Raw genomic sequence first — 25710 nt, forward strand, 5'->3', positions numbered from 1 at the left:
ACCAATGGGCAAGCTGAAGTCTCTAACAGAGAATTAAAGAGAATCCTGGAACGGACAGTAAATACCCGTAGGAAGGATTGGGCACGGAGCTTGGATGATGCTCTGTGGGCTTACAGAACAGCATTCAAGACCCCTATAGGGACCTCTCCATACCAACTCGTGTATGGTAAGGCATGCCACTTGCCCGTGGAACTGGAACATAAGGCCTACTAGGCAACCAGATTCCTAAACTTTGATGCCAAATTAGCAGGAGAAAAACGATTGCTCCAGCTAAATGAGCTAGAGGAATTCAGATTCACAGCTTTCGAAAATGCCAAGCTTTATAAAGAAAAATAAAAAAAATGGCATGACAGAAAGCTGTCATCTAGAATCTTTGAACCAGGACAGAAGGTCCTGTTGTTTAACTCTAGACTCAGGCTATTCCCCGGGAAACTGAAATCCCGGTGGAGGGGACCATACGTGATTACAAGTGTGTCACCATATGGTTATGTGGAGCTTCAAGATATTGATTCTGATAAGAAGTTCATTGTCAATGGATAGAGAATCAAGCATTATCTTGAAGGCAACATTGAGCAAGAATGCTCAAGGCTGAAGCTAGATTAAAAGCTCAGCAAGGTCCAGCTAAAGACAATAAAGAAGCGCTTGCTGGGAGGCAACCCAGCCATGGGGCAACAATCCTCTAAGCATTTTGCCCTATTTCTATTTTTATTTTTATTTGTTTATATAGAGTTCATTGACAACAGGGTAAATAATCATTTACAGAAGACCTCGGCACACAAAACAGAGAAAAAGATCTCACTGGCAAGAAAACGCCAGTAAAAGAGCATTTTGGGCGTTCAACGCCCAAAATGGGCATCCACTGGGCGCTGAACGCCAGTAATGATAGCAGCTGGGCGCTCAACGCCAGAAAGGGGCACCCACTGGGCGTTGAACGCCAGTAATGGCAGCAGCTGGGCGTTGAACGCCCAGGGGAGCAGCAATTGGGCGCTGAACGCCCAAAACAGGCAGTGTTTGGGCGTTCAAACGCCAGGAATGCAGGGAGGAGCCAAATTCATTTTTTCCACACGTATTTCCATTTTAATTTCAAATTTTATGCTTCAATGCATGATTTTTACATGAACATGTCAAGAACCCTGATTTCTAAATTCCATAATTTCTAAAAACCCTACCACAAAAAAATATCAAATGTATTTTAATCCATAAGCACCAGGCATCTTTGCAAATTCAATCCAACTCTTTTCAAATCTTTTCTGAAAACAAATCTATCTTTTTCACTCAAAAAAAAAAAAATCTTTTCAACTAATCCATATCTTTTTCAAATTTCCATATTATCTTTTTCAAAATTCAGATTTATCTTTTTCAAAAATCTATCATATCTTTTCAAAATTAAATTATATCTTCTATCTTATCTTTTTCAACTCGATCCTTTTATCTTATCTTTTCCAATTTTTCGAAAACCCACCCCCCATCCCTTTAAATTTGGGTTCGGCCTCTCCCCTCCTCCATCAACAATTGCACCTAGCTCTCCTTCTATCCCTCTCCTTTCTTTTCTTTTGCTTGAGGACAAGCAAACCTCTAAGTTTGGTGTGTTTATCTGAGATCACTAAGATCATGGCTCCCAAAGGAAAACAACCCACTCCAAGAGGCAAGAAAGAGAGCATTCCAAAACCACTTTGGAATCAAGGGAAGTTCTTATCTAAAGAACATTCAGACCATTATCTTAAAGTAATGGGTCTGAGATCAGTGATCCCGGAAGTTAGATTCGATCTGAAAGAAGATGAATATCCGGAGATCCAGGAGCAAATTCGAATCAGGAACTGGGAAGTCCAAGCTAATCCTGAAACGAAAGTAGGAAGGAACATGGTCCAGGAGTTCTATGCTAATATGTGGCAGACTGACAAGCAAAAACTATCTGGAACTGCCTTCTATGAATTTCGGACCATGGTCAGAGGGAAGATTGTTCATACCACCCCTGACAAGATCAGAGAGATTTTAAAGCTACCTCGACTAAAGGATGATCCAGACTCCTTCAACAGGAGGATGATGAGAGCATACATTGACCTGGATAAGATTCTAGAGGACATATGTATCCCTGGAGCCAGGTGGACCACCAACACAAAGGGTGTCCCAAATCAACTCAAGAGAGAGGATCTCAAACCAGCCGCCAGAGGATGGCTGGACTTCATTGGGCGTTCTCTGTTGCCCACTAGCAACCGTTCTGAAGTCACAGTTAAAAGAGCAGTGATGATCCATTGCATCATGATGGAGAAGGAAGTAGAGGTTCATCAGCTGATTTCAACTGAACTCTACAAGATTGCTAACAAAAATTCAAAAGAGGCCAGGTTGGCTTATCCAAGCGTGATTTCTCTGCTCTGCAAGGACGCTGGAGTGAGAATGAGAATAACTGAATATATCCTAATTGAAAAGCCAATCACCAAAGCATCAATGGAAAAACAACAAGCACAGGAGGATCCCATCAAGAAGAGAGCACAGGAATTCCTCCCAGAGATCCCTCAAGCTGAATACTGGGAGTATCTTGAGACGTCCGTCACCAAGATACGGGAAGCTATGGAGCAAATAATAAAAGAACAGAAGGAACACAGTCAAATGCTGACCTATATGTTTAAAGAACAAGAGGAGCAGGGGCGTGACTTAAGGGAACTGAAGCGCCAAAAGTCTTCTCTTGTAGGACCAAGCACCCCAAGGATCAGAGGAACCCCCGTGCCCCCAGAATAAAGGTTGTTAATTTCAAATTTCTGCCTTAACTCTGTGACAGTGTCCTTATAAAAGTTTACCTTAGAAGTCATATAGTAGTAATTAGTATCTATTTTGATTTTATCTCCAATTAAGCTATAGTTTATTTTTCTCATCATCAGCAAACATGAATAAAGTAGTAGATCTTTTGAATAAGAGGCAATAAAATTTCAAGTTTAATAAAAGAAATTCTAATTAGTTAAATGTGGTGGCAATGCTTTCTATCTTCTGAATGAATGCTTGAACAGTGCATATGTCTTTTGAATTTGTTGTTTAAGACTGTTAAATATGTTGGCTCTTGAAAGAATGATGAACATGAGACATATTATTGATAATCTGAAAAATCATAAAAATGATTCTTGAAGCAAGAAAAAGCAGCAAAGAACAAAGCATTCAAAAAAAAAAAAAAAGAGAGAGAGAGAAAGCAAGCAGAAAAAGCCAATGACCCTTAAAACCAAAAGGCAAGGGCAAATGAAAAGGATCCCAAGGCTTTGAGCATCAGTGGATAGGAGGGCCTAAAGGACTAAAATCCTGGTCTAAGCGGCTAAACCAAGCTGTCCCTAACCATGTGCTTGTGGCGTGAAGGTGTCATGTGAAAACTTGAGACTGAGCGGTTAAAGTCAAGGTCCAAAGCAAAAAGAAGAGTGTGCTTAAGAACTCTGGACACCTCTAATTGGGGACTTTAGCAAAGCTGAGTCATAATCTGAAAAGGTTCACCCAGTTATGTGTCTGTGGCATTTATGTATCCGGTGGTAATACTGGAAAACAAAGTGCTTAGGGCCACAGCCAAGACTCATAAAGAAGCTGTGTTCAAGAATCATCACACTGAACTAAGAGAGTCAATAACACTATCTGAATTCTAAGTTCCTATAGATGCCAATCACTCTGAGCTTCAATGGATAAAGTGAGATGCCAAAACTGTTCAGAAGCAAAAAGCTACTAGTCCCGCTCATCTAATTAGAATCTGAGCTTCAATCAAAAACTCTGAGATATTATTGCTTCCCAACCTATTAGTCTTCTATTTTATTCATCTAGTTGCTTGAGGACAAGCAACAGTTTAAGTTTGGTGTTGTGATGAGCGGATATTTTATACGCTTTTTGGGGATAATTTCATATAGTTTTGAGTATGTTTTAGTTAGTTTTTAGTCTATTTTTATTAGTTTTTAGGAAAAATTTATATTTCTGGACTTTACTATGAGTTGTGTGTTTTTCTGTAATTTCAGGTATTTTTCTGGCTGAAATTGAAGGAGTTGAGCAAAAATCTGATTCAGGCTGAAAAAGGACTGCTGATGTTGTTGGATTCTGACCTCCCTGCACTCAAAGTGGATTTTCTGGAGCTACAGAACTCGAAATGGCATGCTGTCAATTGCTTTGGAAAGTAGACATCTAGGGCTTTTCAGCAATATATAATAGTCCATACTTTGCACAAGGATAGAAGACGTAAACTGGCGTTCAACGCCAGTTCTCTGCCCAATTCTGGCGTCCAGCGCCAGAAAAGGATCAAAAGCTGGAGTTGAACGCCCAAACTGGCATAAAAACTGGCGTTCAACTCCACAAATGGCCTCTGCATGTGAATTGCTTAAGTCTCAGCCCAGCACACACCAAGTGGGCCCCAGAAGTAGATCTCTGCATCATCCATCATAGTCTACTCATATTTTGTAACCCTAGGCTACTAGTTTAGTATTTAAACAACTTTTAGAGACTTATTTTGTATCTCATGACATTTTAGATCAAAACTTTGTATTCTCTGACGGCATGAGTCTCTAAACCCCATTGTTGGGGGTGAGAAGCTCTGCTGTGTCTCAATGAATTAATGCAAGTATTTCTGTTTTCCATTCAAACACGCTTGTTCCTATCTAAGATGTTCATTCGCGCTTAACTGTGATGGAGGTGATGATCTGTGACACTCATCACCTTCCTCAAATCATGAACGTGTGCCTGACAACCACCTCCATTCTATATACGATTGAATGAGTATCTCTTAGATTCCTTAATCAGAATCTCCGTGGTATAAGCTAGAACTGATGGCGGCATTCATGAGAATCCGGAAAGTTTAAACCTTGTCTGTGGTATTCCGAGTAGGATTCAAGGATTGAATGACTGTGATGAGCTTCAAACTCCTGAAGGCTGGGCGTTAGTGACAGACGCAAAAGGATAGTAAATCCTATTCCAACCAGATCGAGAACCAACCGGTGATTAGCCGTGCTGTGACAGAGCGCGTGAGCGTAGTTTTCACTGGAAGGATGGAAGGTAGCCATTGACAACGGTGATCCACCAACACACAGCTTGCCATAGGAGGACGTGCGTGCGTGAACAAGAAGACAGAGAAAAGCAGAGATTCAGAAGACAAAGCATCTCCAAAACTCCAACATATTCTCCATTACTGCATAACAAGTAACCTTTAATCCATGCTCTATTGTTTATTTGCAATTCAACTGATAAACATAATTGACTTCCTGACTAAGATTTACAAGATAACCATAGATTGCTTCAAACCAACAATCTCCGTGGGATTCGACCCTTACTCACGTGAGGTATTACTTGGACGACCCAGTGCACTTGCTGGTCAGTGGTACGAGTTGTGAAAAGTGTGATTCATAATTCGTGCACCAGCTATCCTCATGACTTTATCATTGGTGATCCTTCTCAAGGTGTAACAACAAGATCCTCAACCAAAAGGCAATCCGAACCAAACAATTTTGCCCTCTTGTCACAAATAGAGCCCAACAATGTCAAACAAGCTCTTGAAGATCCCTCATGGGTTAAAGCAATGCAAGAAGAGCTTGCCCAATTCGACAAGAATGAGGTTTGGACACTAGTACCCCATCCGGATGGTAAGAAAGTTACGGGTACCAAGTGGGTGTTTAAAAATAAACTTAGTGAGGATCGACAAGTTGTTCGTAACAAGGCTAGATTAGTGGCCCAAGGTTACGATCAAGAAGAGAGAATAGATTTTGATGAGTCTTTTGCTCCGATAGCAAGAATGGAAGTAATTAGGTTACTTCTTGCCTATGCTGCCCATAAGGGTTTTAAAATATTTCAAATGGATGTTAAATGTGTCTTTCTTAATGGCTTTATTGATAGAGAAGTGTATGTGACTCAACCCCCCGACTTTGAACATAAAGATTTTCCAAATCATGTTTTTAAACTCTCAAAAGCCCTTTATGGCCTTAGACAAACTCCAAGAGCTTGGTATGAAAGGCTTAGTGCCTTCCTATTGGAAAATCACTTTCAAAGGGGAACTACTGACACAACTTTATTCATTAAAGCATCTAATGATGACATTCTCCTAGTTCAAGTTTATGTGGATGACATTGTATTTGGTTCGGCCAATGAGTCCTTGTGTGAAGAGTTTGGAAAACTCATGACTAGTGAGTTTGAGATGAGTTTAATGGGAGAGCTAACTTTCTTTCTTGGCTTCTAAATTAAACAAACTCCTAGTGGTACCTTTATTCACCAAGGAAAGTATGCAAAAGAACTTATCAAAAAGTTTGGCCTAGAAAGTTCCAAATCAATGGGTACACCAATGCATCCAAACACAAAACTTGAAAAGGATGATGATGGCAAAGATGTGGATGAAACAAGGTATAGAGGAATGATAGGTTCACTCATGTACCTTACCTCTTCTAGACCAGACATTATTCAAAGTGTGGGTGTATGTTCAAGATTTCAATCTCACCCAAAAGAATCCCATCTTTCAGCCGTTAAGCGCATCATTAGATACATTAAGGGAACTAGTGATTATGCCTTGTGGTATCCTAAATCTGATGATTTTTGTGTAGTAGAGTTTTGTGATGCAGATTATGCGGGAGATAGAGTGGATAGACGGAGTACATCCGGCATGTGTTGCTTCCTTGGAAGCTCACTCAACATGTGGTCAAGCAAAAAGCAAGCCATAGTGGCTCTATCCACAGCTGAAGCTGAATATATTTCTGCATCTGCATGTTGTTCACAATTAATTTGGTTAAAAATGCAGTTGGAAGATTACAAATTAAAGATCAATAGTATACCCTTATTTTGTGATAATATGAGTGCTATTAACATCTCAAAAAATCCTGTTTTGCACTCAAGAACCAAGCACATTGAAATTAAATATCATTTCATTAGAGAACATGTGCAAAAGGGTACTATCGATATTTAATTTGTAAAATCTGAAGACCAACTTGCTGACATTTTTATAAAACCCCTCTGTGAAGACAGATTCTGCACTTTGAGAAAAAGTTTGGAAATGATTGATTTAAGTTCTATTGATAACTTGTGAAATTTTGATTCTGCTCAGTTTTGTCTCGTAGGAAAAGAGGAGATAAAAATCAGAGTGTGTTGGAAGGGCTGTGATCAAGGGGGAGACTGTGCCAAAATAAATTCTTATGGGCCCCACCAAAATTCCTTGACCCCACTCTGACCGTTTTGTTAGTTTCTCTCTATGAAAATCAAAATCTTCCTTTGTTGCCTCATCAAATCTTGTTGAAATAGGATGTTGTCAAATCAAATCTTTCTCTTCATCTAATCCCTTGATTCTAGGAAACCACTTTTCGGTTTATTTCAAATAAAAAAGAAACTCCTTTGGGTAATAACCGCTCCTTAAATGGTCATTAAACTCCCTCCAATGCTCTCTTCACTCCTCATTTATTACGTCTCTAACCTCCCCACTCCCTCACTCAATTCGGCCTTCATCAACTCTTCCTATTCCACTTCACCATTATCATCATGAAAAAGAAAACTGCTCCTAGAAAAAGCGAAAGGATTCTCTTCTCTCAAAAACCGTTTACCCCTCAATCCCACACCCACATCCATATCTATTCTACATCCTCGTCTTCTCCCTCACCACCCTTAAAACAAACCGAAACCATAAGACGGAAGGTCATAGCCACTAAAACCTCTTCAAGGAAGAAGAAACAGAAGTTTCCTGTGGAGGAAGAGGAAGAATCACATACCTCACCCATTCCTTCACCACCACCATCTCTACCAAAGAAAGCCACACCCGGGAAGAGTGTTCAGAAAATGAAAGGATTCGCGCTGCACAACACCAAGGAACCCACAAACCTAGAGTCCTTGGATTTCAAGAACAAATTCAACAAACCACACTCTCACTATGATCCTGCGAGGTTTAACTCCTGTGCTTCATATGAATTCCACAAAGAGGTTCTGGAAAAACGTCATCTCTGTGCAACCTATCTAGTCAATCTTGACTCTCTCACCAACAAAGGGATAAATGTTTCTTCTCTTTTTGAACTTCTCCAATGGACTCCCCTGCTTCACATCCAGAAACCGGTTTACCCCGGTTTAGTTCGTGAGTTCTATGCCAACATGCGACTAATTGATGGCACCATCCACTCATATGTGAAGAGGGTTCACATCACTCTTGACACTGGAACCATTGAGACGGCTCTAGGCTACAAAGAGGAAGGGCCGAGAGCATATATGGTCGAGAAGTGGGACTCACAGGTTGGCGTTATTTATAAGATTGTTCTTCAACACATCTGTGAAAATCTCTCTGGCTTGGATGGGACTACTCCTACCCACAAAGCTCTCGGTCCTACCAATTCTCTGCTTCACAGGATCATCACCCACATTCTGACCCCTCAAAGCGGCTCCCATAATAGAGTAACATTCTCTGACTCTCTCATCATTTTTGCTCTTGTTACATCTACTCCTATATCTTTTGGTTACCTCATGATCAGACACATGTGTGAGTCAGTTTAAAGCACCAAAAAGGCTAATCTTCCCTATGGAATATTTTTAACAAATATTTTTGAATATTTTAAAATTAATCTCCTGAATGAGGCTGTAGAAAACAAAGTGTCTATGATCAAAGGAGGTGGGGCTGTTAAAGGAACCAAGAGCAAGAAATTTGTGGCTTCAGAGAGTAACTATGAGAGTCGGCCTGAGTCCTCTAAGGTAACCGAATCTATCAAGGAAATTCTCACAGAATTTTCAAACATGTCAGAACTCATGGTACAATCCTATAAGGCGGCACGCAAGCTAGCCTATGAGAATGAGAAAGCCTGGATGAGGTGCAAGGATCGGGTAAGTCTGATGCTGGAAAGCCTTGAGGAGGATCTGGGAGTTGCAAGTGAAGAAAGGGCTGAGGAATCTGATCTTCATTTATCTGATGATTAATCTGTTTCTTTTAGTATTTGATATTGGCATGTTTAGGCTCAATTTGATACTCTGTTTTATTTGGTTGGATATTGTTAGTCCTACAACTCTGTGATACACTGTGGATACTTTTGAAAAATATTTTAGATATTCTGTTTGCTATGTCATATTTTTTGCAGGTGCCCCTTGATGCCAAAAGGGGGAGAAATTCTAGAAAATTGAAATTGACACAAACAGGAGATGAAATTCTTTTGAGAATTCATGATCACCCTTGTTGAGATGATACAGTTGTTGCTTGATAATGCATGTTGATAATGCATTTGTTTTATCTTGATTACTGCTGTTGCTTGATGTTTATCTTGGTAAAATGCTTGGTTGATTATAATTGTGATGCATTTGTCTTACTTTGATATAATGATGGTTGTTTTGGGTTTATTTTTGGTAGTTCCTTTAAGTTAAGACATATGAAGTTTGATAGTTGCTAAGGATTGAGATGATCATGCTTGATTAGAAAAAATTTCCTTTGCTATGATCAATTTGTTCTGATTTGATTGAAAAATATACAGAAAACATCAACCTTGTTGTTTTGTGTGTAATTGAGCAGAAAATCAAATTATTGATAATAAATGAGTTTTGATTATCATTCAATTCTGCTCATAAATCAAGCCATTCAACATTACATAATGAATATGTTGAATAACATTGTTGCCTTAGGCTTGACAAAAATTGTTACAGGTATAAAGCTTCTCTTGGTAAAATAGCATACATTAAGGGGGTATTCTATACTTTAATCTTTAATTTCTTTCCATTTCAATTTTAATAATGTTTGTCATCAAGGGGGAGATTGATGAGTTTGGAAAACTCTAAATTAATTTTTGTGAAGACTAAACATTATTAACATGATTATTTACAAAATTATTAACTTGATCTTAATTCATACTTGTTTAATTAATAATTTTGTTGATACAGGTTTCTGATGGGCCAAATAAATTGATCAACAAACATGATTTCATATATTCAGCCTTGGGTATAAAAATGATAAATTAAGTGGCTGAAGCAATTTGTGGTTAATTGGGCCGAAAAGAAAAAGAAAAGATCCTAAGTCCAATAAAATCAAAATTTCAGCCTTGTGCAAAATTATCTTATGAATGATGGCTGAATTGTTTTGCCTTGTTGGGCCAGATTTTAAATGTGCATGCCCAAATCCATTCTTGGTATATGACCAACTTGCTTGGTCCGAAATTAAAAGGAATTGGGACACTATGGTTATGTTATTCTTTTAAAGTAATAAAAACCCAATTCATTGATTCATGGCTGCATGCTTCCAACGGATCTCTCTCTTTTACATGTGGTGGAATTCAAATTTCATTAAAGTGAAGTTAATACTTACATTGGAAACATGAGAGAGAATAAAGCTATTGATTTGATTGCAAGCACTAAAGCTACACGCTAGTCAGCAAAGGGAAAGGGAAATTAATTTACTTTTATTCTCTATCTTTGATTCATTAATTATTGTTCATAATTTCTCTTTCCTCTCTCTCTCATTTCACTTCCTCGCTTTCGGTCATATCAGAGCAACAACCATGGAAGCTAAAACTAGCCACCAAAGAGAAGATGAAGCACGCCACAAGACCATCACAATGATGGCAAGAAAAAGAAAATAAAAAGTATGCTGTGGCTAAGATTCTCATTCACTTATGGTAAGATTTTGTGAAGAGATCTTGGCTTCTCCATACCAAAAATGGTTGAAGAAGATCTCGGTCAGAGAAGAAGATCCTTGGAGAGGATGGCTTGTCTCTGATTCTGCTCAACCACCACAGGAGGTAGCTACAGTGGCTACGTGATGGAAGAAGTAGAGATTGGAGCAGATGAAGCTATCATCATCATGAAGCATCAAGGGCCAGAAGTTCATCTTGGAGAGCAAGACAAGGATGAAGGGCTCGGATTGATGAAGAGTAGTGACCAAGGAATGACTAGAGGTAATTGCATCTTGGGTTTTGCATGAGTTATCTCTTCTCTCTCTCTGGCCGAACCGGTTCTGACTTGAAGAAGAAGAAGATTGGCTTGGTTTGTTTAGTTTCAACCTTGGAGGTTTCTCCCTATAAGTAAGGGTGAACAGTCAGGGTTTGATTCAAGGAAAAGAGTGAACACAGAGTTCCTATAGCACCCCAAGCTTATAGAAGTTCTTCTCCTTCAATGTTTTCTATTTTGTAATTTTCTGTTCAATTTTGTCATGTCTTGAGTCTCATGGAAAAATGCAAACAGTAAGGTTTGTATGAAAAAGCTATAGAGCGGAAAAAGGCAGAGAGTGCAAAATTAAAAGAAAAAGCCATAGATGTCCATAGAGTTCCTTTGTACATCTGTGTTGTGTTTCATGATTCTTTGGGAATTCCCTTGTAAGTTGGGTTAGCACTTTACAGTTGAAAGCTTGGCAGTGACCAAGTCAAGTTCAGTTTGAGATTAGATTCTAGACTTGTCCCAGATAGGAAAGGTAGTTCCTAGGGAGAATTGGTGTTTGTAATCAAGAATGATTATAGTGAAATTCCATCATTGTTGTGATGGAGACTAGATGTAGGCTGCCTTGCACTTAGCAGCTGAACCAGGATATATCTTGGTGTAATTCTCTCTCTCTTCTACTCCATTTCTGTTTCTGCTGCCCAAGAGATAAAACTGAAAATATCTCGTGCTGACTGACGAGACAAAAAGAAAAGTCTCGTGGCTGGGGACGAGACAAAAGAAAAAGTCTCGTGGCTAGTTACGAGATAAAAAGACAAAAAGATTCCAGAAGTGGTTTCAAAGGCCAGCAAGTATTGTTAAGTAAAAAGGGGGCTAAGATTCAACTCGCCCTTCTCTTAGCCACTGATAACCATCAGAATAAGTATTATTTTCATTTTTAAGATTTGGAATCAAAATTAAAATTATTCCAGTTTTTTTATTCAAAATGATTCTCGACGTTATATTTCGAATTAAAATAATTCTTTCAAAATTTTTTAGACAAAAACTACCCTTATATTTATTCTGACTCTAACCCCACCATTTATTACCATGATTCTTACTCTGATCAAGTAGTAGTCATCTTTCTTCCCATAACTATTTATTTTATCCATCACCAACAGCAACACATCATTTAAATTCAAGAACAACAACTACAACGTCATGATCATCTATTACAACTGAATCCTTCAAATTTAACAACAACAACAACAACACTACCACATTTAAATTTTTTTGAAAGAAAAAACAAAGAAAAAATTAGGACAAAGAGAGAAGAGAGATGCAATGAATTCAATAAGGGAGAAGAAGAAGAAAGGGAGAGTTAGATAGTGACATTGAGAGAAGTCGTCGCTGCTACCGTTGGTTGAGTCGCCAAAAAGAGAGATTGAGAAGAGAGAAAGGGAGAGTTGGATAGGGACATTGAGAGAAGTCGTCACTATTACCACTGGTGAGAGAGAGAGAGAGAGAGAGAGAGAGAGAGAGAGAGAGAAGATCTGTTTTTCCCTTCTCTTTCTTTGCTGTTACTATCGTTGAAACTACCACACTATTTCTTCTACTCTCCGAAGCCGTTGCCGGAAAAGGAAAGAAGAAAATATCTGAAACTGTCGCCGTTGTTCCTCCTACTCTCTCTTTGTCTGCCATGTCCACGGTGAAGACGACACTCAATCTTGTTGGGGCATTCCCTTTTCTACCTCTCTTCTCTTCTTCTACCAAACTCTTGGTCAGTTTTCTCTGCTTGTCTTTTCTTTTCTTTTCTTCTGAATATGTGTGTGGGAGTGAGAAGAAGAGCATGATAGGTGGTCTGATGAGATTAATGGAGATGAGTGGTGTAATGAAGCTGATGGAGAGGAGATGAGTGGTATGATGGAGATAGAGATAGTATTAGAATTAGAAAGATGAGGGTATGATTAGTAAGATGAGGCTAAAATGGTCAAAAGGATGATTTTAAAAATAATTTTAATATTGAGGACCATCTTAAATAAAAAAATTATGAACGATTTTAATTTTGATCCCAAATTTTAAAGACTAAAATAGTACTTATTCTTTAATTATAAAAAAAGAAATGTTAGAGGACAACACTTTTAATCAATATTAACTAACACTTTCAATCAATATTTTATTTTATATTATTCGCAATTAGGATTTAATGTTTAAAATTTTTAATTTGATACTTAAGATATAGATGTTAACAAAATATTAACTAAAAATAATAAATTTATTAGTCACGTATCATTATTATTTTTATAAGAATAATAGAAAACGGTTGTTAGCAAAAGCGTAATCAAATGACTAAATGTTAAAGAATAAATATTAGAAGCTAACTTTTAATTAATATTAATTAATTTTTTTTATAAGATTACTTTTTTGAAATTTAGAATTTTGAGTTCAAATTTTAGAATTTAAAATTTAGAATAATTTAGAATTTAAAATTTAGAATAAAATGATAACTTCAAAAAATATTAGATGATGTTAACTAAAAAATAATTAATTTTCTATATCAAACCCAAAGGAAGTTAGCTTAGCATCTAAGTAATGCTATATATACAAATATTTTTGTAATTAAATCTAACTACAGGTTGGTACAAGTTTAGCAAGAAAAAAAATAAGCACATACGTCATTACTTATCTTATTTTGTGTTTTTGATGAAGAGCATATAAATTTATTGATATAATACAAAAATTTTTGCATATAACACAAATTCATCAATATAGTATAAAAATTTTTGGACATAACACATAATTTTTTTGCTGCAAATGTATTTTGTTGATTAAGTGAGTCAATGTTTTGAGTATATAGTCTTTCAAAAAATTTTCTGCTGCACATCAAAATTTTTGTGCTATGCACTAAGATTTATGTCCTGTAACCAAAATTTATATGTTGTGCGTATTTTGTTGGTTGGGTGTCAATATTTTTGGCATGTGGTCCTTTAAAAATTTTTATGTTGTGTACCAAAATTTTTATGTTGTGCATCAAAATTTTTGTATTATACATATTTTGTCAGTTGAGTGTCAATATTCTTAGCGTGTAATTCTTTAAAAAATTTTGTGCTATATACTAAAATTTTTATATTGTGAACTAAAATTTATATGCTCTAATTTTCTGAATATATATATAAGAATATGAAAATGATGAGGACGATGATGATGATAATAAAGGAGAATAAAAAAAGAGATGACAATAACAATATTAAAGAAATAAATGCACAACAGAAAAGATGATGATAGGACGCTAACGAAAAAAAGGGAAAAAAAAGAAATAACAGCAAAAAGAACACCCAAATACATAAAAAAAAATAGATAATAATTTTATTTAAAAAATTAATTTAAAAAATATTTGGACATCTAAATTTATTGTTAACATAAATGAGTTAAGTTTTAACTTTAACTATCTTTTAAAAGTTTTGCCTTTAACTTTGACATTATTAAGTACTCATCAAATTTTAAAAAGTTCACGAAAAAAAATATCATATTCTTTTTACACATAGGATGTAGATATGAAATCTAAAAGTTAACTGTATCATATATTATTATATGTCTATAGGAGGTTTTAACTTTTAACCCTACAAATGAAAAAAGGTGTGCGATATAAAACCTAAAATGTTAAGTCAAGAAACTCGTGAATGTTAGGTAGTTAATTACGTCTCCCCTTTCCTCTTCTCCCTCGCTAGCTAAGTTCATCATCAATAATAACACTCTTTCTTCGCATGCATACGATGCATATTGCGTGCTACATATTTGGTTATTTTGATATAGGATCTCTTTTAATTTGTTATATCTGCTAACATAAAATTCTCGGGCAGTGGTGTGATATCTTGATGAGAAATGTTAGAGAATTAATATTCTTTATTAATATTAGTTAGTATTTTAGATTAATAATTTATTTTATATTATTAAAATTATCATTTAAATTTTTTAATTTAAAATTTAATATTTAAAATTTAAAATATTAATTAAAAATAATAAAATTTATTTATCATATTATATTATTCTATTTTGATAGTTATATATATTAAGATATTTTGTTGCTCAATTTCCTTTGTAATAATATATGATAATGATAGTATTTTCAATTTTTTTTTGATAATGTAGACGCCATTTAATTTTTAATTCTGGTTTTTGTTGAGGGAGAATAGCATTAATGACAATAGTAAATAACTCTATTCGCAGTTATTTAATCCGATCTAATTTGGTCAGGTAAGATTGTCAACTCGATCTGTTACAAGTAGGATTGAGTACAGAACGAGTTGATGGTTTAAAGTTCAATTATATCCGACCAACCCGCACTCTGTGTGTGTGCACGCGTGCATATGTCCCTGTCCGTGTGCGTATGCGTGTGTGTCAAACAAAAAAAATCTTTCATTTCTATAAAAACCTTTATTACTATGTCAAAATTTTCAATTGAAAATTTATCACTTTTATTTATATAAAAATTAAATTTATTTAGTGATAGATTTATAAATATCAAATTACAATTTTAATACCTCGTCAAATTATTGAATATTGTATTTTTTTATATCTCAAAGATAGAGTCGATACCTGCCAAGTAAAGATAAGAAGAATTAGGATTGGTATGTTATAAATTGGTGGGGTAGGATATAATTGAATTTTAATAAAAAATTAAACCCATAAATAAAATTAAAATTAGGTTTAAATCCTATTTTATTAACTTATCCATTACCACTTCTAAAAAAGAGAAATTACATGATAATATTGATTTTTGGGGACTGGATCCCGGCTGCTCAAAAAAAAAAAATGACCTAGTCACCAAAAAAAAAAAAAATGACCGTTATAATTTATTAAGTACTAATTTTCAGCAATTTGGTCACTAAATAATTTTAAAATATTTTCGTATGTACAAAAATGTTATTTGTACAAAATCAGTCGTTGAAATAAACCAAATATTTTAATATATATATATATATATATATATTATTTAATTTATTTTTAATCTGTATTTTATATTAATAGTTAATTTTAATATACATCTGCTATAATTATTGTTTATGACCTCTAACTCAAGTGTTCGTCAGGATCTTTTGCGGCGGTTTCAATTCGTTGGTTCTATATATCCATAAAAAAGTGCTTTACAATAAAAACGTTAAACTCCTCAATTCGTGATATTGGTTAAGTTAAAACCAATAATTATTATAAAAATAAGAAGAATATCAAACATAAATATCTCAATCTAATTACATTTATATAAAGGTAGATACTGAAATAAAGATATTTAAAATATCTTTAAATAAAAATGTTTAATTTCATCTATTAAATAGATTATCATGTATTAAATTATTGACATTTGGTATAAACTAAAAGGGTTATCTTTATTAAAAAATATTTTTATATTTTTGTAATCGTTAATTTGATTCTAATATCAATTTTCTAATTTATTTAAAATTTAAATTTGTAACAAAAATTTTATTAAAAGATTGTTTTATTTTTTGTTATTTTTTATAAACTTTATAATATTATTTTTCTGCTTTCATTTTATTATTATTTTGATATTTTTTCTCATTTTACTATAATTTTTATGAGTTGAATTTTTATTTACAATTTTTATAATTTTTTAAATATTTTTCTCAAATTTTTGAATATCTATATTTTAATCTACTAATTCTTATTGCTAATTATTTTACTTTTAGTCTAGTAATTCTTATTTATTTTTCAATTCTTTGAATAAAACTTATTATAAAATTGAGATTTTGAAAAAAAATTATTTTGTATAGATTTAAAAAATTTAGTGTCGTTGTTTAAATTAATATTAGTTACAATCATTAATATAATTATTTCTTTTCTTAAATCTTTAATTTTATTAATAATTTATACTTTTATTATTAATCTATATTTTTTAGAGTATATTTTTTAATTATGGTCGAATAAACAACTTTAAAAAAAAATATTTTTTCTATTTTTAGATGAGTGGTAACCCTTACATAAAACCTTTAGTAGCGACCTTTGCATTTATCAACTTTACTATCCGTTCCGTGTTTTACTCATTATGAATGAAAAACACTATCTAAAAAAAGAAAAAAAAATTGCAATTTTCCACGATCTTACGACCGATAAAGATTATCATGAAGATCAGAAAACCTAGTTAGGCCTGGGGTCATAGCTAGAATATGGCACTTGTTATAGCTCTCATGTTTTTGCTTTGGGGTAACAACTAGCAACTAGCTACAAGTAATATTAACTATATGGTGGTCCTAAACCCTAAATTAGTTTGTGCTTTGGGGTGTCCAAAGTCATTTTCATGAAAGGGATAATCCATAAAATCAAGTTTCTCTTTTCATGAACTACTACATGCAGTAATTAAGCTCCTTTAGCATTGGTGTCAATATCCAATATTATTTTTATGTGTTAAGTCAAACAAATTTAAATGCAATGTACTGAATGCGCGCACATGTGTTGCTTGGCTATTATTACGATGGAATTTAGATTTTTTTAAGTAAAAAAATTGGTAAAATGAAGGATTAATTACTATTGATTTTACAATTTTTATGAAATGTGTATTTTATTATCTTAATTTAAAAGTGATTAATTTCTCACTTTATTACTTTACTAACTTTTACATTTTATAGTATCTTAATCCATTATATTAGCTATGATAATTATATAACTTTGGCAACGTTTAAAATTAAAAGTGTTACCAATTTTAAGTTTACACTTTATTTTTGGATAATTTAGTTCCATAAATGATTTGAAAAATAGTACTACATGATTGTCCTAAAATTAATTCCAATAAAATTTTTGTCCTCTCACTTTTTATTTAAATCGTGAGTTTTGTAGATGATATTTTATATATATTTGTTTATAAAACACATGCAAATCCAATAATTTACCATAATAATGCATACATACAAGTAAATCGCAAGTTTTATGAGTGCATTAGGAAAAAACAACCAAAAGTATAAAATAGAAAAAAATACCACGATTTACGTGACTAAAAAGTTGAAAAATAAAACAAGGAAAGAGACAACGACCGTGTGGGTGCATGCCAATAAATAAAGAGAAAATAAAGAAAAATAAAAGATGAAAAAACAACCGGAAAAGACATGAATCGATTATTGATTTTCTTTATATGTAAAACACGTATAATCATTGATTTCTTATCCTTCAATTTGGTAGTCCAAAATTAAATAGGTAAACTATCAAAAATATATTTGAATAATTTTGTTGTTGACAAAAATACACCCAAAATTTTCTATCGATAAAAATGTTCTCAAATAATTTAAAAATGCGACAAAAATATTCATTAAATATGTATTTATCAAAAATGCTTTAGAGATTGAATTTTGATGTGGTTTTTTGCAAGAATGATTAGAAAAATGAGATATTTTTATTATTAAAATTTGGTGATTTTCGCTAACTATATTTTTTGTGATTTTTTAAAAGTATATTGATTGTTGACAAAAAAAATATATACTTAGTGAAAAATCACCAAATTTTAAGAATAAAAATATCTCATATTTCTAACTATGCTTGCAAAAATCTATATTAAAATTCAATTTCTAAAGTATTTTTTTAGAATATATATTTAATGTTGGATATTTTTGTCGCGTTTTTAAATTATGTGAGGACATTTTTGTCGAAAACAAAATCTGAGTGTATTTTTGTCAGTGACACAATTATTTGAGTGCATTTTTGGTAGTTTACTCAATTAAATATAAAAAGGTAATTCCTGAATAAAAAAATATTTGACAGTTGGTTATATATTTTAAAATTATAAGCACAATATAAAGCAAGAAGACATTTGGTTATATATTTATAAAAAAACTACCTCATTTAATATTTATAAAAATATGTTTCGAGAATGACACATAAATAAGGAACTAATAAGATATTTAATAAAATATCAATTTTTAACGAAATTAATAAAAAATTAGAAAGCCAATTATAGCTAGAAATAAGTTGTTACCTGTGGTTTTTACAGGTATATCTAATGCCTAGAAATAATTTCAGTTAAAAGATTTTTTTTTTTAATAAATTGCACTTTTGTTAAATAAATAATGTCACTATTTTGCATGATGTGAAGATTCAACGTAAGGAAATTTGTTGGAAGTCTTTTTCACAGATGTTAAATAAATAATGTCACTTTTGCACTTTTGCATGGTTACAAGAGTGCATGCACTTTATTTATTTAAAATGTAACCATGCATATAGTCTTACTTTATATTAAGATTTTATTGTTTACTTATTGAATTTTTTTAAGAGTTGCATTGTTTGCCAGTTAATTAGGACTTTTGGAAGGAGAGAGAATTAGAAATAATAAAGGGTTTATATATTGTAAAATTCAAAAGTTAAGCAACATTATAAGCATTTTCAATCCTTCTCCTCCATTTCCCAGGCCTCTAAATTAAAACATAAATTCACAAACGAAATTTTAGGAAATATTCTTACGTTTCAAAATATGAATATATGTAACAAACAAACACATACACATATGTATGTGTTGAGTTTTTAATATTAAAAAAAAGCGACAATAATTAATTTAAGACGGAAATAATAATATTGATTTAGTTTTAGCTTAAAAATTTGGCTAACTGATATTATCTTATAATTGGTCTCATTTAAATAAAATATTAGTTCTTTTTTTCGGAGTATATATCTTTTATGTCAAAGACTTATTAATTTGTCTGTAGCTAATGGATTATTACATACAGAAGTCGCCACTTGATAAATTCAGGATCGATGATTAGATTAATATGTTAGTTAAAGTCATTAATTTATCTTCTTGAGAGTTAATCAATAACGAACTATTATCGAATTTATACTATTTTTTTTGTTGCTTACGATATTCCCTAACCTGACAAGTTATCAAGAACTAATTTATGTCTGGAGTTCAATTTAAGAATCTGTCGCTGGTCATCTAGGTTACTGCATACATAAGATAGGATTCAAACATCTGACACTTATTTAAGCGGACGAATAAGCTGACATAATTTATATTAAAACAATCAGGATCCGAACATCAATCAGAAGTATAGATCAATCCCTAAATCCGAATCTTAAAACAATTTATATTAATAAATAAAAAAAAGTAGAAAAACATCAAGGATCCAAAAAAACTAGGTTGTTCTTGACATCTTTTAATTTCTTCTCCTCCCGTATCCAAAATTTTACCCCTTCATAGTTCCTCTCTCCACAAATCTTCTCAAAAATCTTTCTTATCTTCAGTCTTGATGCAATATAATTGATTCAAATATTTTATTTATTCAAAATCAATTGAATTTCGGCTAGAATTATACAAAATAAATAAATAAAAATATCAATTCAAAATTCAACTTAGATAATATTTTCTTACTATTTTTTATAAATTGTCTATTCCTTAAAATAGTTCATTATATTTTTAGACAATATTAATAATTAACTCTGGCATATATATTATAAATTATACAATTAGCAATAACCTTGAAATTATTTATTCCTATATCAACTTTACCTTAAATATATATAAATTAAAACAAATATTTAAAAGATAATAAAAATTAGTCTAAACATTTCAAATTTATCTTATATTACATGTTTTCGGGAGACAATAAAAAATCAATCTAAAGTGATAAAAAAATTTTATTTTATATTTATTAATTATTACTTATTTTATGTAATTATCGCTAGAATAGTGGCGGAGCTTGGAAAAAATTGTTTGGGAGGCTAAAAATTTAACACAAAATATTTAATATAATAAAATTTAATTTTTAATTATTTTAATAAAAATAGTTTATTATTTAAATTTTTTATAAATATGATATTTATTAGTCAAATTCATTAAGTTATCTACATATCATAAGATAAAATTAGATAAAACAATATTAATATGATAAATTAATTTTAAAAATAAGAAATATATTAATATTACTTTATGTTATTTTAAAAATAATTTTTATTAATAAATTGATGAAACAAGTATTAAAAAAACAACTTTTTAGTTTTTTAAAAATATCATGAAGGCTAAGAAAGAGAAAGAGAATATAAAATTGTATGATTTGAAAATTTTTGAACTACAAATACATTTATATTATCATATGTATATTTAATTATTTTTAAAAATTTTGGGGGACTATGGCCTCATTGTCTTTATTAAATTTCGTCCCTGACTAGAATAATTGAGTAATAATAAATTATAAATATTAATTAAATTAAATAAAATAACTTTAAATTATAATTATTTTAATATTATTTGTAATAATAAATATTACATATATAAATTATATATATTAAATTTAATGAAGTAATTAGCTTTTGTTTATTCTCTTTCTAACATTACCAAATATATATATACACACACTATATTTAACTAGTAAGGAACAAAGAAACACAACTTAGAACTAATCACATAAGGTTATTGTTGGTGAATGAAATTAAGCTGGCGTACCTTACATACACAATAAGACTGGAAGACAATTATATCCGGAAAAACAACAATCTTGTGTAATTAGCTCTAAGTTGTGTTTTGTTCTCTACTAGTTAAATATAGTGTTTCTTTAATTAGTTACGTTTGAATGATAGAAAGGTGGCCACGTATGGGTAAGGATTTGGCATGTCAGTGCAACTTGTTCTAAATGCATGCACTATTCTTCTGAACCTTCACGAGTTGCAGCTATAGACACAAAACAATATAGTTAGTTCCACTTGTCTTGGAAATCTGGGAAGGGCTAGCTAGCTATATAACCTAATAAGTGTATATAATAAAGTGATTTAGATTTGTCTCCAAATTTGTACATGCATACATAGTAACACGTATTTCTTTAATATGGTGCATTATTTGTACTTATTTAATTTTATACATTGAATTCATACACATATGTTCCTTTTAATATTGAATAATATGTAAGAGACAAACTTATCTTATGTGGATTTTGCATTTTACTATAAGTAATAGTTAAAAGGAGGAGAGTAAATATTCAATTTGATTCTTGAAATTTGATATCGAATTCAAATTGACTTCTAAAATTATAATTGATTTAATTTGGTCTTTAAAATTTATAATAATAATTTACTTTAGTTTTTGAGCTGATTTTCATAAATAGTGTGTTAATTTTGCACGTTAACTTGTTAAAATTTAGATTTTTCACATAAATTTTATGTGACTAATACCTACTAAATTTCACTAAAAGTTTGATTGGATCCCCAACATTCTCATGTAGGAAGATAATAAGTTCAATTTAAAAATTTTGTAACTTTGAGAACAACAACCAAATTTATGAAGTTCTAATAAATCTTGATCACATAAAATCTAAATAAAAAATTTAAATTATAACAAGTTAACGTGTCAAATCTACACGTCATTAATAGAGATTGACTCAAAAATTAATGTAAGTTATGATTATAAATTTCGAGATCTAATTTGAGTCCATTAAAATTTTAAAAATTAAATTAAATATGACTTCAAATTTCATTAGTTAAATTGAGTATTAACTCGTTAAGATGGTATATTTAGTTTTTAACATAATAAAATGAATAGGTTAAATATTTATCGTATTAAATATATAGTGAATGCTAATATGCTGCAAAAAAATAAAGGAGTATAATATTTTTTAAAAGTTAACTTGTTCTTAAAAGTTAAAAAATAAAAAATAAAAAATAAAATACTTTATATGTTAAATTATAAATTTAAACTATTAATATAAAATATAATAAATAAAAAATTAAAACCTATTTAGTTAACAAAAAAAATATAACGATATTTAATAAATAATAAGTGTTTAAAAATGAGCCTAAATATATAGATGCATGGAATTTGATTTTCTCTATATCAAGCATGCATATATCATCAACAGAAAGATTATATTAATTGTTGCAGTGTTATATTGCTATAGCTAGTGGACCAATTAATAATAAAAAGGACTACTCATGAATCATGATAGCGGATCGGACTTAATATGTACAAATACAAATTACCATGGTTCATTCTGTAAAGGCCTTAGCTTTATTATTTAATTTGTTGTTAGTTGTCAATAAAAAATCTTATCTAACTTGTCTTTACATTATTATGATCTCAACCACCCTTTCGTATATAAATACACACATATACAGCACAAGCTTGTATCTTTAAAAATTAACATATCAACATGCACGAAGCTCACATAAGCGACGTGAAAAAAGAAGAAGAAGACACACCAACAAAGAGTTTATCAAGTTTATTATTAATTTCCTTCATGGTGCTCTCTATATCTATCTTATCCCATATATGCGTTCATATCTCTAACAATACCGCATATATTTTTCTTCTTCTTATACATAACCATTATTGTGTTCTTTTAGATGAGATTAAAGTTTCAATATTGTTGATTTTGTAGTGAATACTCTCATAAAATTATTTGTCTAAAAGATTTAAGTGATTAAGTTGATAAAAAAAAGTATATAAATAATTATTTTTTGACGTGCTCTATCATATATATATTTTTTTAATTTGTATGAATTGTTTTTGCATATATTTTTAAAAAATATTATTTACAAACTAAAATTAATCACTAAAATTAGTTATATTTAGTTGTGTTTAAATGAATTTGCTGTTTAACTTATTTTATGTATTTTGTATTTTACTATATTGATAATTTATTTTAGTGTACATTTAACATATGATATTTTTCTTTTTCTTTTTTATTGTTTTCTTTATGTTAAAATCTTTTCTTTTGTAAATATTAAGTGTCAGAATTCTATATTTTTAGATCTTAATAATTTTGATATTATATCATAAAATTATTATCATAAAAATGTAAACAAATATATGAATAAGAGTAATGTTATTGTGAAGAGTAGTAATGTTTAGGCAGAATGAAAATTACTTTTTAAATTAAAAAAACCACCAAAGAGAATTTGTCATGCTTAAGGTACATATTTCTTTAAATTTAGTAAAAATCTTCGCGGTTTGCATTATTCTTCTCTTCACCAAAGAAAAGCCCCATGAATAATAATCAATGATAGAACATCAATAATAATAATAATAATAATAAAAAGAAATAAAAAGGTTCATTTAGGCAGGGTTGGAGACAAATACAAAAAAGAATGTGTGTACTGTTTAGTATACAAATGTTCTATATTATTTTGTCGTGTGACATAAATTTGTTCATCTCTATATCTTTGTACTCGTACAAAAAAACATGTGTCTAATGATACGCTTTCCATATGTGTTTTGCAGCAGGAGGAGGCGGAGGCGGAGAATGAGCAGAAGGTTGTTCTTCGAAAGGCGGTGTCCGACGTCTCTCAAGAAATGGACAAGTACCTAGTAAAGTCGGAGCTAGAGACGATGAAGTTAGGTGCCATTGAAGAAGTGGAACAAGCTGAATGCGAGTGCTGTGGATTGAAGGAAGAGTGCACCAGAGTATACAAAAGGCAAGTTCAAGAACGGTATTGTGGGAAGTGGGTGTGTGGCCTTTGTGCTGAAGCTGTAAAAGAGAGAGTGTTATTAGCAGAGAGACCAAGAACAACTAGTTCAAAGGTGGTGGTGGCCATGGAAGATGCTTTGAACCAACATAAGGATTTTTGCAACCAGTATAACGCCACTACTAGGATTAATCCAAAGCTATCTTTAACTCTTTCTATGAGAGAAATAGCAAAGAGAAGTTTAGAGAAAAGGAAAAGTATGTCCAAACTTGGAAGGAGCTCTAGTTATCCCTAAGAAATTATACAAATAATTCTTAGTTAGATGCTTATTATTCCATCTTTGTTTCACCAAGTTCACTATTGGTGTGACAATGAAAAAAAAAAAAAAGTATGATGCAGAGTATATATAAGAAATTTATCTTACTCTAAGTTCATCTAAGTTTTTTTCTTTTTAATTTTAAATATTAAAATACAGCTCTGAGTTTAGATGTTTTGAAAAAAAAAAAAAATACCTGTAGCTAATATTTGAACCCGCATATTTCTTCTAATAGAAAAAATATAGGTTATTTATAATGTTTTTAATATAGCTAATAATTTTATTTTCACTCATATATATAATATTTGGTAATTAAATTTTTTAAATCCATTTACTTGTATAAAACTATTAGACATGATTAAAATAAATTAAAAAAAAGTGAAAAAAAAAATTAGCGATTCAGCTTATGTATGTGATTCACAAAACATATAAGCACTTGTCCAATTTACGGGATTGTGAATCAGGCCAACTCTGTCTATAAACTTGCAAGTTAACTACAAGAGATGGTAGGTAGCGGCGGTTGATATTTGGATCGCGGTGATTTTTTGGCTGCCGTTAAACATATAACAACAATAGCTGATTGACCGCTGAAATATATGGCGCTAGTAAATCTTTAGCGGCGATTTTATTTGATCGCCAGAATAACCAATATTAAACAGAATTTAGTGACAAAAATATTCTGCGGCAGTTAACGACTGCTGCTGTTTATTAAAACTGATTTGAGACCCTTTTCACGACGGTGAGATAACCGTCACTATTTATTGTAGTTAAAAATAGTAAATTTTACGGCGTTCAATAGTAACCACCGCTAAACTTCGTATTTTTTATTTTCATTTAAATAGTTTATTTGAATTTTCATTTCATATCACAATCAACATTTAAAAAGTCTTTTAATTTAAAGATGTTACGTATTAATTTAACTGATTATGTTTTCAATTATAGTAAAAAAATTATAATTCATGTAAAACACAATGCTAGAATAATCCAAATTATACATATAAATCACCAAATAAAATAGTTAATAGCAATTTGTCCTCAAAGTGCACTGTTTATAAAGGAAACAAAAAAAATTAATTGTTAAAAGATCTCTATTTTGTTGCACTCTCCAAAGACTTCAGTTGTGCATCAACTCAAGTGGTAAAGTATTTCCTTGCTGTTGGATTATGTATCTTAATAGATTCTCCATAGTCTATCTCTTTGCCTTCTCTTTTGCTTTCTCTGCC

General features: G+C 31.4%; 1 protein-coding gene across 1 annotated transcript; it reads left to right on the top strand.

Annotated features, from left to right (window-relative positions):
- The first annotated feature begins 8559 nt into the window (after positions 1–8559).
- LOC110268048 (uncharacterized) lies at positions 8560–24466 on the top strand. The gene is made up of 2 exons (XM_088493021.1): positions 8560–8781; positions 23987–24466. The coding sequence occupies exons 1-2, from the start codon at positions 8560–8562 to the stop codon at positions 24464–24466; spliced, it is 702 nt and encodes a 233-aa protein (XP_088349147.1).
- The last annotated feature ends 1244 nt before the right edge of the window (positions 24467–25710 follow it).

This window comes from Arachis ipaensis, chromosome B10 (assembly GCF_059453495.1).
Source record: "Arachis ipaensis isolate K30076 ecotype BB chromosome B10, ASM5945349v1, whole genome shotgun sequence".
In the NCBI taxonomy this organism is placed as follows: domain Eukaryota; kingdom Viridiplantae; phylum Streptophyta; class Magnoliopsida; order Fabales; family Fabaceae; genus Arachis; species Arachis ipaensis.